We start from the raw sequence: 13,849 nt of genomic DNA on the forward strand, positions 1-13,849 counted from the left end.
CCGGGTTTAACCAGGGCAGTGTGGGATCTCACCAGGGCTCTGAGGGGTCTAACCAGGCTGGTGAGACCCCCACATAGCTCTGGTGAGACCCTACAGAGCCCTGGTTAAAGCAGGGCTTGGTAGGGTCTCACCAGGGCTCTGTGGGGTTTAACCAAGACTAGTGAGACCCCACTGAACCCTACTTTAACCAGGGCTACGTCAGTGCAACAGTTTGAATTTAAAACGTATTTGTGTGAAGTGTGAAGTTAAGTCATGGATTGAACAGAAATATGAACAATTATAAAATAATTTCTTTGTGTTTATTTGATTCCTATTCAAGAGAATTACTTTATATATAGTCAATATAGGCACAGAGGTAAAATGTTTTAACATTTTCTAATGGTGGTGTGCCTCGTGATTTTTTTCATGAAAAAAGTGTGCCTTTGCACAAAAAAGGTTGAAAAACACTGCTCTAGCTGTTCAGTATGACACAATGCATATTACCCATCTCCTTGGGTATAAAGCTAGGACCATCAACATGATCTACATTATATTATTGAATGGTTGCAATGTGTTAGAGCAGATACACTGCATCTCAAAATAAATACATGACAAAATAAAATGGCATATATTGAAGATGATGAAGACGACAAAAAATACATATTATTTTAGTTGGATTTGAATGAAACAACAAAACATCAATATTGGAAATGAAATCGGTATATAAGAACTGAATGCAGTTCAGATTCCATGCATTTGTCCCAAAAAGAAAAACCCAATGTTAAGTATGTGGATTAAAAGGTTTTGTTTCGAAATGGAATCTATTCACATGAAATGGCATCTTAATGGCAATGTAGTTATGTATGCATTAACATATTGTTTAAGGTTGTCTGCCACTGACTACATAGAATAAACTGATAGAGCTGTTTCACTCATTCTATATGCTGCAATATGTCTTCCATATCACAGCATGTGATGGTACTCTGACTACAAACAGAGAACGCTAGCTTATTCTTTTGCTGTTCTTTACTTATATTTAAAATAAAATTGTGTATTAAAGCACATACAGCATGAGCTGTTCTTTCTTAGACACCAAGATTTCATTGAACAGGACTCTTCAACACATCACACTAACAAATTATAAAGGAAATATGCACATTTTGCTATATGTTGAATGTAGGATATAAAAATCCAAAATGTTCACTTATTAGGAATGTCGTGCTATTTCATTTCAGTATTTTAGTATAAAAACAGTTCAAGAGCCCTATCCAATTACACGAGATAACAAACCTAGAATTTCATACAGTACATGGTGGACAATATAGAGCATTTGAAACAACACTAGATAGACAATGATAGCAACACTGTTAACACAATGTTTCCTTCCATACAGTAAAACAAATGTGACATTTTTAGGTTAGATTTTTCCTTTAAAAACATACTGAAACATGGATCACATAACTATTTACTTCACAACACAGTTCTTACCTGTACAATCTCCAATTAGAACCAAACTCTAGCAAAGGCATCTTGGGTGGCAAAGTTTTACTGTGCCTAACAGTATTTCTTGTGTATTACAAAGCACAAGAGAACACAAAGAAAGAATGCAATAGTACTTCAGAAAAGTAATTTGCAAATACACATATATATATTTATAATATTGCCTTTCATATTTTAGATTATGGAGTATATTTATAACACAGTGAATGTCACATTCATTGCAGGTGTCTCACCCTGGTACATGTGTTTTAAATTACACAGGTTGATTCACCTGCACTGAATGTTTGGTGAATTCCATACTCACGGTTTTATAAATATGTGTATGTGTGCACTGCAATTATTATATGTCAAGATTCATTATATGACCAGAGATTTTTTGACTGGCCATGCGATAGGACTTGCTATGCAAATGCGATCTGTTATAAACCAATATTATTTTGTTCCGACAGGGTGCAAGTTAAGATATTTGGCTTCAAATGTACACAACTGTCCCCTTCCTGAGCATTGTGCCTGCAAAATCAGCTAACATCAGCTTCATCACCCTAACCATATGCTGCTGAACACTTATTAAAATTTCAGTGTGTTGCTGATACTCCTTATCATACTTTTCAGAGTAAGTAAAACTACCATATATTTTTAGAAATGGCCATTGAAACCTTTATCTGCTATACTAAAGATAATACATTGTCATTAAGTATAGGTCAAGAGGAATACAATACAACCTCTAATGCTTAGAAAAGCCTGTGTTGCTAGTTTAGGTCAATAACAGGCCCTAGTAAGGTGGAAAGGTGGACAAACATATAGCTTTGTTTTAGGTCTCTTGTGCTTAAAACAGAGGGTCTGTTTTATAGTTTTAAACAAATCTAGAATAAAAAAACAATATTGATATACAATTGTTTTTGGATTGTTAAAAAAGGGGTATGTGTTGGCTGGGAAATGTACCTTATGGGCATGTTTTCCAGTCTAAGGGAAGCTAATGCTATATGGTACATAATTTACCTTTCATTAACTGCTAACCTTGCTGATCTTTCTCACCTTGATGCATAGAGATGATTACTGCAGAGCATTTTAACAATACATAAGAAAAATCCAGACACATGTTTGGCAGTTTATTTTGTAACTGAATTCTTTGAATGAAAATTGTAATAAAACAATGTTAACAAAAATTGGTTTGCGCGGATAAGGCTACATACAAGTGGTTGCTCACATTCAGTAATGTGCCACTTATTTCAGATACAGTAAACAGCCCACTTTGAAGGCCAATCCCTTTAACTAAAAAAAGGAAGTACATGTATGGCAGACAGCTGAGAGATGTTTTAGGCAGGATCCCAGGAGCCCCAGAGCCGGGGGGAGCCGTAATATGCACAAGGAAAGTTCAATTTGTGAAGTTGTGCTTAACCCTCTTCCACCTATACATGCCTATTGGTCTATCTTTATGATGGGTATCCATACCGACCAACACTGAGACCAAAGAAGTAGGAAGGGCAAGACTAAGAAGGACCTAGATCTGAAGCTTTTATGTGCTAGATGTTGAGGCTACTGGAAAACTCGACATTACTGTAATGGAATGTTTGTGTCTATGTTTAAAAATAAATAAAACATACTTTTGATCAAACCATAAGATGCATTGATTTGCCTTTTTGAAAGAAACCCTTTAGTTTGTTGCCTGCTTTGGCTTCAACACTGAGACATTGGGGTTGATTTACCAAAGTAGTAGAGCAAGTTCACCTTGCAAAGTGAATTTTGACTTGGCAAGGGTATTTTCACTTAGCTTAGTGAATGTGGTAAAAAAAAATCAGTTTGCAAAGAATATCTAACTAGGTGCAAAGAAATTTAAAATGTAATTCTGCTTGAACTTGATGGTGATACAAGTCTGTTCAGCTTCACCTTGTTCACAACACTCAGTGAAATGAAAATTAGCTTGCAAAGATTTACATTGCAAAGTGAACATGCTTCACTCCTTAATAAATTAGCCATTTGGACTCAAAACAGGGCTGCAGATCAGGAACATCAGAGCAAAGTCAGAACTCCAAATCTCTAGATTTATAAAAAAATCTTAAGTCAGTGCAACAGAACAACTGCCAGGAACGAGTATTTTGTGATGAAGAGGTCAGCACAGCCAGCCTCCATAATTCCACAGCAAAGCTTTCTCTGGTTAAATAAGTATACAATGTGCACAAGGCACACTTTTTTGAGACAATTCATTTACCCAGCATGTTGGAGGAAAAATCAATTACAAAGCAGTCAATTTCTATGTTAAAACAATGGACATATTTTGCTAAAGGTATGACTATTTTTGTTACCTTGAGAGATGTGTTCTCTTTAAAGTATAAAACAGCTAAAAGAGCATTACCCCAATTCGAAGGGATTTACAATACATACATACATACATACATACATACATACATTCTCCACATTTATATACAAAGAGTAGAGGCAACCGAAAAGAGGTTATTACTGAACATCTCTTTTTTTGTTGTCAGTCGTTAAACTGTAAAAATGAATTCCACTGATATAACAAGCTTAGATTATTCCAGTGTTTTACAAGTCTGGACCTCAAAGACTAATAGTTTATGTTGGAAGACTTCAACTGAGGTTCACTACCGTGTTAGTCACAATTTTAATAAGCAACATTTTTTGACCCGTGTTGATGGGACGGAAACTGGAAAACATGACCTATCAGTGGTACATGAGGAACAAGCTATAAAACACTAAGCCAATTGGAAGAAAACTTGTAGGGTTGTCTCTCTTGCAACCAACCAAATAAATGATTTTATCTGGAAGATCCCGTGTTATTACTACAAACAACAGATGTACATCTTCCAATTAATTTTGCTTCAGGTTTGAGCCAAACTGTACTTTAATGTATCTGCTACATCAAAATACACTTGTGCTTTGCCCATGCAGGGCAACGCAATAGGCTTACTATGATGGTGGGGCCACCAGAAGTTTATATTTATATTCCTTTTGCTCCCTGCACTGTTAAGATTAGTCATCAGGAAAGACAAGCAGAAGCCCTGTGTAACCATAAGGTCACAACTTGGAGCTTACACATGGAAAAATACTCTCTCCTAAACCCCATGTAACAGTAAGGGGTGCCTGAGATGCCAATTTTCATACACCAGCGCTGTCACATGGGAAGAAGAGGAGTGAGTTATCTGTTACCCCATGCCTGGGAGTAATGAGTGTTTTTCTTCACTCACTGCAGGGAAGCAAGCAGAAGGCATTTATAAGCTGCTGTTTGGGCCGCCAATAAAACTAACCTGTTGACTTGACCTAAATGGGCAAAACAGAGGTTCATTCCAAAAGCAAACAGTGCCAAAAAATCAGCACAGCATTATTTTAACATCTGGCCTACATTGTATCAGAAATAGTTAAAGAAAGGACTTGTTGTTGGGGCCTTTCTTTAACGTTCAATGCTAATGGTTAACTACTATTAAAACGGTTGCAATTCAAAGCTGTTCAGTGTTAAAAACGGTACTATCATGCTTTATGTATCCTCTTCCATTTCTAGTTGTCTATGTTTTTTCAAGAAAATTAATTAATAAGGGGACCAATTCTATTTCATGGTCTAAGCTTTAAAGCCCAATTCAAATTTTTACAAGCAGAACCATCATCCATATCATCTCCATATTAACACAGCTTTTTAGAATAATGGACCCTTGACTTTATCCACTCTGACTGTTGCTATCTTCTGAATACAAATTATGAACTAGAACCAGCCATTTTTTTTTTAAATCTCTCTAGAAATATTTGCTGGGCCAAATGACTTACTAGAAGTGTGGAGTTCTATAATAATAAAAGATGATCTGAAAGTCTAATTCTGTGACAATTTATCTTCATTTATCATTTGTTCAAATTATGATTCAATGCCCCAAAGCCACCATACAAAAGCAAACTTGCACTGAAAACTGACAGATATCAAACGTTTAAATCTGATTGGTTGCTTTGTGGCAATATAGTCTAGCTCTTACTTAAAGAGAAGTTATAATGGACTGGTGTCAATTTTACTCACAACTGAATACTTATATATCTGTTTTTACTATATGCAAACAAACCTTGTTTTAAAAAAATGTATTTCATACATTCTAAGAACTCTATTAAGTAAAGAGACAGCGCATCAGAAGCTGCTTGCCTCTGGGCTGGCTTTGTATGGCTGAATCCTTAGGCTGAACCATGTGATAAGTGATGGGTCACTGTGAAGACTCATTAACTTGTGGGTGTACATTTCAGCTTAAGCAATTGATCTCTGTAAACAACAGGATTTTTACAGCAGATGGTGAAGAAAAATTGAAAAACATGTGAAAAGGGGGTATAAAGCTCCACCTGCTGGATGAATTAGGGACTACATAACATTACAAGAAATACTTCATATTTACCTGGCTAAACAAATAAAAATATTTTTACATTTGTTTTTATTACTATACCATACCATATGTAATAAACTATAAAAATATATATATATATATATATATATATATTCCCTTTATAAAAATGATAAATGAGACCAACACCTTAAGGTCATTATTTTTGTAATAAGATGTCATTACAGCTAAAGATAAAAAATATATATACGTACAGTGTTTATTTGTGCCAGTAAAGAATATCTTGTATTACACCAGAGAATACATACTTGTCATTTTAATTAAGCTTATTGGGGGCAGAGGCATTGTTATTTTGCAACAAAATAGTAAGACACTTAACGATAAAATTACTGATAGCAGCAGCTTTTTTTAAAGACTAAGCAAAATATGGCTAGCTTGCACAGATGCAATCTTGAAGGAGTAATTATTAAAGAAAGCCAGTAATGAATAGAAATACTCATGACCCCCTTTGATGCCTCCTCCTTCTACCAAGTCCTGCTGATCCTTGAATTTCACTACGAGTAAACTTAATAACATAGAGCCAGTAAGCTGCTCAGGAGGTCAGACTTCACCAACTAAACATGTCAAATGGATCACTTACTTCAGCAATAGTGAAGCCAAATGATCAGTTACACAGAACTGAAGGATGTGCTTTGAGTGGGGAAGGGGGGATAAAAAAAAATGGAGGTCAATGTAATTATTTTCATGACTGATTCCTTTTAATAAGACATGTGTTTATGATCTAAAATCATCTAGTTGCATTATATATAAGTATAACAAAAAAGATTAAGCTATAAATGTATAAGTTGCAAGTTCACAATACCTGATGGTATGTAGGCACTCAGCACTTCGGCCACGTTTTGCCCTGGGCAACATAAGAAGCTCACTGTCAAATACAGAATTATTCATTAGCTATCAATTTTAATAGCCAGTTCCTACTACAGACATAACACACTTTTATCATGTATAGTTTAAAGACAAAATGTTCCCCACCCATTTAGAGGAAAGTGACAGTGCCTCCTGATGGCCCATTCCCCCAACAAGGTAAACCCATTGATACCCCTAACAGAGTAGGTTGTCTGGGTTAATGTGAGCATGTGACCTCTCCAAAGTGACAGTGCTTGTGCATCAGTGTCAATAGCCAGGGCCAAGCACTGTTGATTGTGCGAAGGGGACAGTGCATCATCCACCAACTCCATTGATGGTTATTCACAACTCCTGCAGTGAGGAGGTGGTGAGGGAAGGCAGATTGAAGAGTATATCTTGCAGGGGTGGGTGAATGACCAGGAAAGTGACAGTGTCTCTAAGTCTAACTCATTGGGGTTGATTTACTAACCTTATAAACACACCACAAACGTGTATACACCTCTGCAGTGTGTTCCCTCCCAGCATGATCTATGGGAGGAATCTAAACACCTTTGTAATGTGTACACACCCAGCAGGTGTGTTGTGCAAAGCCCTGAAGGAATTCCAAGGTGATGTTGGGTAAATTAGCTCTATGTTGTGTTGCTTGCGTTGATGAATGCAAGGAATGTAAAGGCATGAGCTAACCATTTTTGTCTAAACTGTGAAGCAGCATTATATATGCATCATGTGCATGATTTTTCCATATATGGCATTAGTGGAAATATGCTTTTAGAGACTTTTTGGTTGATAAATACATTTTGCTGTGTGAAAATCACACACACCTGGTGTGTGTGTGTGTTTAGGTTAGTAAATCACCCCCATTGTGTACATGTTATTGACTTTGCAACAGGAGGGGGTGATCCATATGATTTATTATTTCAAATATTCCATGGCATTCATTATGAAATACTAATATAGAATATTATACAGTGACTCACATACATTGATATTTTAATGTAGCAAAGGGTCAAAATGTACTATGGAAAAAATAGTCAGTTATGTGCTGGGAAAGGCTAATCCCCTCCAATAATACAGGACTAGCATTGGCAAGCAAACCTACCTATCTTGATCAGATAAATACTGACTGTCCGAGTCCCTGGACCTGTGAGTAACTGGACTGCGGGAGGCATCATGGTGTCTTGTTGGAGAACGTGATCGTCTCATTTGATGAATTTCATCCAGACTCCTAGAATTGGCCAAGAAGAGTAAGTGTACATTTACTTTAAGAATGTCCAGTGTACAGAAGTTTTCACAAAAGTTTAAAGCTGTCTTTTAAACCTACTAAATTAATCCCTGGCTTCATCATTTAGTATCAGAAGGTTTCTGATTTTTTTTTTAGTAGTTCTGCTCCTGTTAAGCTTCTATGCGATGTTAATATTGTCATATTACATCTGTGGCATTTTAAATACGGTACCAAAAGTGCAGTGCATTCTAAATGTTTACTAACATTATAGGCATGACAGCACAGTGACTAAATATGCAGTGCAGAACACTTCTGGAACAGATAAGATAGATTTTGCGTTTTAGGGAATGATTGGGGTAAAAGTGAACATATACTCTATTTTAAACTTTTAAAAGTAAATGTCCTGCCTCAAAGCAGACACAATATGCTACACAAGCTGAGGGCTATGGGCATAGATGAGGTGGTGTGTACGTGGATAGAGAACTGGCTACGGGAACGTGTCCAGAGGGTATCTGTAAATGGCACCTTTTCAGACTGGGCTAGTGTAATGAGCGGTGTGCCTCAGGGTTCTGTGCTGGGTCCCATATTGTTCAACTTATTTATTAATGACATCGGGGAGGGTGTTAACAGCGATATTTCCGTGTTTGCGGATGACACCAAAATAGGGAGGGTAATAGACACGGACTTAGACACTATAACATTACAGGAGGACCTGGATAAAATAGGGGAGTGGGCATTAATGTGGCAGATGAGGTTTAATGTCGATAAATGCAAAGTAATGCACTTTGGAATTAAAAATAAACAAATGGGTTATACAATTATGCGTATGCCGCTGGGGAAGTCAGAAATGGAGAAGGATTTGGGGGTCATTGTAGACCACAAACTGAAAGGTAGTTTGCAGTGCCAGGCTGCTGTAAACAAAGCTAGCAGGGTCTTGTCCTGTATTAAAAAGGGGATGTATTGCAGGGACAAGTCTATAATTTTGCCACTTTATAGATCATTGGTTCGACCTCATCTGGAGTACGCGGTCCAGTTCTGGTCACCAGTACTAAGAAAAGATGTCCTTGAGTTGGAAAAAGTCCAGCGGAGGGCAACCAAACTAATTAGGGGTATGGAGGACCAGAGCTACGAGACAAGGCTACTAAATGTAAACATGTTCACATTAGAGGTGAGGAGATTAAGGGGGGATATGATTTCCATGTACAAAATGTTCAATGGTGGTAGCAACATTAGCGATAAACTGTTTAAAATTAACTCCGTTACAAAAACTAGAGGCCATCACCTAAAATTGGTGGAAAAAAAATTCCAGCACAAGGGGCGAAGGGGGTTCTTCACAGTAAGATCAGTTAGGGTCTGGAACTCACTGCCACAGGCGGTGATTTCAGCAAATAATGTGGAATTGTTCAAGAAACTTTTGGACGATTTCTTAAGGGACCGTAATATACAGGGGTACAGGTAATATACAGGGGTACAGGCACTCCTAGAATGAGATCCTAATAGGTTGGACTTGATGGACTAATGTCTTTATTCAACCTCAAATACTATGTAACTATGTAACAATATGCCTTTTATAACCTGTGTTAGCCAGAAAAGGCTCCATTGTGTCCTTCTCTGATTTAGGTTTGCTCTGTTGCTGGAGCCTGACTTTCCATCACCATAGAGAGCGCTTTCCACGATCCAATGAGCCTGCCTCATTGGAAATAAGATTTTACTACCAATACAACTTCTTTGATTATCCTTTCCCCAAGAGGGGTTTTTGTTTTGTTTGTTAGGATCTGCCTGTCAAAATCACCATGGCCTTCCCTGTAAGACTTTGAGTGCTTGTTTGTCTCGTGTCATACAATATATTTTCACAACTATGACCATTGCTATTCCCAGCCTAAACCCTTAGCCCACAAACACACAAAAGACCTATCAACTTTCTGTTGCAAGATTGTCCCTGCAGACTTTCTTTTCTCAGTGGTTAATAACTACTTGTCATTAAACTTAATTGTTAATATTATTATCATTATAATAGGGTGATGAAAAAGCCCTTAAAAAAGGCAAGATCTTTGCTGGCATATAGCCCAGTGCCCGATTACACAAAAATATAAAACACACATGCACAAACAGACAAGGTTGAAGACTAGAAATGCAGTGGTCAGCCATGGAAACTGAGTGCGCAAATATATCAAGCTTGCTTCTATTTAAAACATGAAGATGTAAAGTCACAAAATCAGCTCAGGGCTTCCAATAACCACTGGGACTCATGTACACCCATCTAGATTGTGAAGAAGTCTATTTAAAAAAAAAAGCCTTTATTTAAAGGAGAACTATGGGGTTAGGGCTTTACCACATAGTTCTCCATAGGGTAACGGGAGGACACAAACTAGCGTCCTCCCGTCACCCTAAGCTCAGTATACCGCTAGCTACAGCTCGCGGTATACTGAGTCGCCGCAGCTGAAGCAGATCCCGACAATTATGTCTGCATCCGCCCAGCTGCGTGAGTGACAGCTGGCTCTGCCTATCTAGAGGCAGAGCCAGCTGTACCCGCCCCTCCCCTGTCCGTTCCTGAAATCTGAAATATTTGTCTCAAACAAAAGGCACTTTGTCCATTGAATGGCTCGAAAATGGCATATGGTTTTATCAAAATCAATGGCACCCTCACTGCTGAGACATACAGGCATATTCTTATCCATCATACAATAACATAAGAGATGCATCTGATTCGTTACAACTTTATTCTGCAGCATGACAATGGTCCCAAGCACAGCCAAAATCTTAAAACTCACCGCAGCGAAAAGAGGAACAAGGGATCTTGCAACAAATAAAGCCCTGATCTCAACATCATTAACCTAGTCTAGGATTACATGCAGAAACAGAAGCAATTGAGAAAACCTACCATTGGAGTATCTTTAGAAAACTGCATGCAAGTATACCTATGAAAATTGCTACGGTCTTACCAAAGGGTGGTCACATCAAATATTGACTTTATTTATCTTTTTGATGTTTATTCAATTTTCCAGGAAGTTTCTGGGTTAATAAAACCAAACAGAGTCCTTCTGCGGTGCAGACAACTACCATGACATAACCAGACACATTCATAGTCAAGCGCATTCTGCCACATCAGACAAGTGTTCTTAAACTATAGGTCAGGACCCAAAATGGGTCACAAATGCAAATGTGTTTGTGGCAGGTCACCACAATTCTGTATAGTAAATGTAACTTAGTATGTCATAGAATCCCTGGTGAGTGATGCAGCACACTACTAGTGTACTACTGAGATCTGAGGTACAGCCAATAAAAAAATGCAGTTAATATATCATAGAAAGAGTTTGTTTCTAGGGGATGAAAATGTAATAAATATTCCTAGCCAAAACACCACCACCCCTCCCAAAACCTGTAAACAGAATTGAACAAATATGAGTGACAGCACAGACACAGAACGTAGCACAATCTGATTACTGATTTATCTCGTCTTTACTGAAGCTTACAAAAATGGTAAAGAGAGCTAGCAATGTGTTCAACCGCATTGTTATTTGTCTTTGTTTAGTTCTGCTGACATTTTGCCAATAATTCCCTTCTTGAGACCCAGCACCGTAACAATATTCTTATTTTGGTCCTCGGTTTAAAAAGCTTAAAAACCACTGCCTTAGACACATCCACATAAGTGCAAAAAATGGTGCACATACACCACAGGTCATGCATAAAAACTGGGACCTTCGACTGGTCATTCCTCTGTCGATAAACTCTTAGTAATGCACGAACACATCTTACCTCTGTAATGGCACATTTGGTAAACGTGAGCGGGTCCTGCCCTGATCATCAACACGGTGAGGAGATACGGAACGTGAGCGGTGATGGGTCACTCTTTGTTGTTCTGGCACTGTTAACGTTGTGGATCTGCTTTGTCTAGTATTAGACCTCGAACCTAGCAATGTAAAACGTTCTGCTTGTAAAATAAGAATCACAAACGAACATGAAAATACACTTTGATAGAGCAAGTCTTTGAATTGTTTGAAACCTCTTGTTTTGAAAATAGTTTGTAACCCATACATAAAAATATATGGCATTGTTGGTATGTGAAGCACACGTGAATATGTTTCCCTTATTTCTCATATTTAAATCTTAATTTTCAAGTATAAAAAAAAATGTTGATTCCTCAGACATTGCATCAACACAGTCTAATTTAAAGCGTAAAAAAAATAATGTAATTCTTATGACTAGCATGCACATATTCTCCACATGAAAGCAAATACATAAAAATAAGTATAACTGGTTATGTTCTATTTCTGCAATCAATCAACATACAATAAAAAGAACAGACAACGTTCTGTCATGCTCCACAACAAGCTCACAGGCAAGTTTGAATATAGAAAAACATTATAAGGAAACATAGTTGAAAGATTACTTGAAGCAGAACTCCCACCAGCACTATTGATGCCCAAATCCCAAAGAACTGCCTTACCTTACCAGAATCTATATTTAGTCATTTTCATCTAGCATCAAAACTTGATTAGTCATTTCTCAAACCTGCCTCAGTGCAGTAGCTAACCAGGAAAGATGACTGGTGGCCGCTGCTCCCTTTCCTTGAGCAGGGCCACCAGTCATGTTACTACCATCTTGTATTTCAGGCAAAGCAGTGCTGATGTCCTTACACACAGCCTGCAGTGGATAGATCTAGTCTGTGGATAGCCCTGGTCGTTTCTTCATCTTCAAATGCCTGACCATTGTCTTTGATGGTCAGGCTTTGCAATGACTAATTAGCAGTCTGGCACTACTGTGCCTTGCACTCAAAACGGATTCCCAAAGGATTATGGGAAATGTAGTTATGTGAGCTGCATGGGATGTGATGTAGGGGGCTTCACAGAACCCTTCTTATGGGGCTTGGACATAGCTTCAGATGTTGTGACATGACAGACTAGAACAGCATTTTTCTGGCTACTAATTAATTGTTTTGCTGCTTTACTGTACATGTGAAGAGATAGAGAAGAGAACGTTTGTGGAAGAAAAGAGGGTTTGATCATGGAGTTCAGCTTTACTAGTCTTTCGAATTTTCGCATAGATCAATTGGTATACTACAAATTTCTAAATGTTCCTAAATATATGCATGCTGAGAAGAATCATTTAGTTAATGAATTAGAATTGCCTTGGATATAAGGTAGGCATTTGACACATGCTCCTGGCCCTACTTATTTTGGGTATTACACTATTGCCATAACTTCCTAGCTTGGATTAGGTCAATCTACTCTAATCCACAATCAAAACTTGAATACTATGGTTTTGAGAGCCTGCTGTTTCCCATTGGCCACTGTACCAGGCAGGGCTGTCCCCTATCCCCAATTGTAACCATACCAGCCTTGAAACCATATGGGTTGAAATAGCTAGTTAAGACCCACTGTTTCCTGACAATGTTCTCCTGAACTTGACCTTTCATCACATATCCCTACCAAATATTTTGAAGACTTTTGAAGACTGTGCAGCAGTTTCAGAATCGCAGCTGAACAAATTCAAATCCAAAGCCATGGTCATAACTTTTAACTATTCAAACCAAGAAAAACTAACAGTCACCCTGAAGTATTTGGGGATCACCCTTAGCCCCACATATGTCTTGCTATATCAAGCCAACATATCCCCACTATTGAAAGAACCTAATAAACTAATTGACACCTATCAACACTATCTATGTATCAAAATCCTTAGGTCCTTTAGCACAAATTCAGACCCCAACTACCGACCATAATTATCTGGAAGGTTTGTGGTCTCAAATTGACACTTACATTTTACCTGCCAATATTTCCTCCATAGCTCTCTTGCATGTTATACAAGAACTCCCTCTGTAGGCAACTTTAGCCCTAACAGAAGGCCATCCAAACACTATTTTTACATTGTTGTGGCTGCCCCTATCTAAACTCCCATTTAAATCTATGCAAATATT

At 37.8% G+C, this 13,849-nt stretch overlaps 1 protein-coding gene across 1 annotated transcript in view; it reads right to left on the bottom strand.

Annotated features, from left to right (window-relative positions):
- Positions 1–13,849, bottom strand: part of RIMS1 (regulating synaptic membrane exocytosis 1) — a 285,605-nt gene that overhangs the window by 124,272 nt on the left and 147,484 nt on the right. Inside the window, exons 16-19 of the mRNA XM_018566132.1 lie at positions 11,689–11,842; positions 7,810–7,935; positions 6,667–6,729; positions 1,468–1,545 (exon numbers count right to left, since the gene is read on the bottom strand). Coding sequence (XP_018421634.1) covers positions 1,468–1,545; positions 6,667–6,729; positions 7,810–7,935; positions 11,689–11,842 — 421 coding nt within the window. The remainder of the gene's footprint in view (positions 1–1,467; positions 1,546–6,666; positions 6,730–7,809; positions 7,936–11,688; positions 11,843–13,849) is intronic.

This window comes from Nanorana parkeri, unplaced genomic scaffold (assembly GCF_000935625.1).
Source record: "Nanorana parkeri isolate BGI_ZX_2015 unplaced genomic scaffold, ASM93562v1 scaffold921, whole genome shotgun sequence".
Taxonomy (NCBI): Eukaryota; Metazoa; Chordata; class Amphibia; order Anura; family Dicroglossidae; genus Nanorana; species Nanorana parkeri.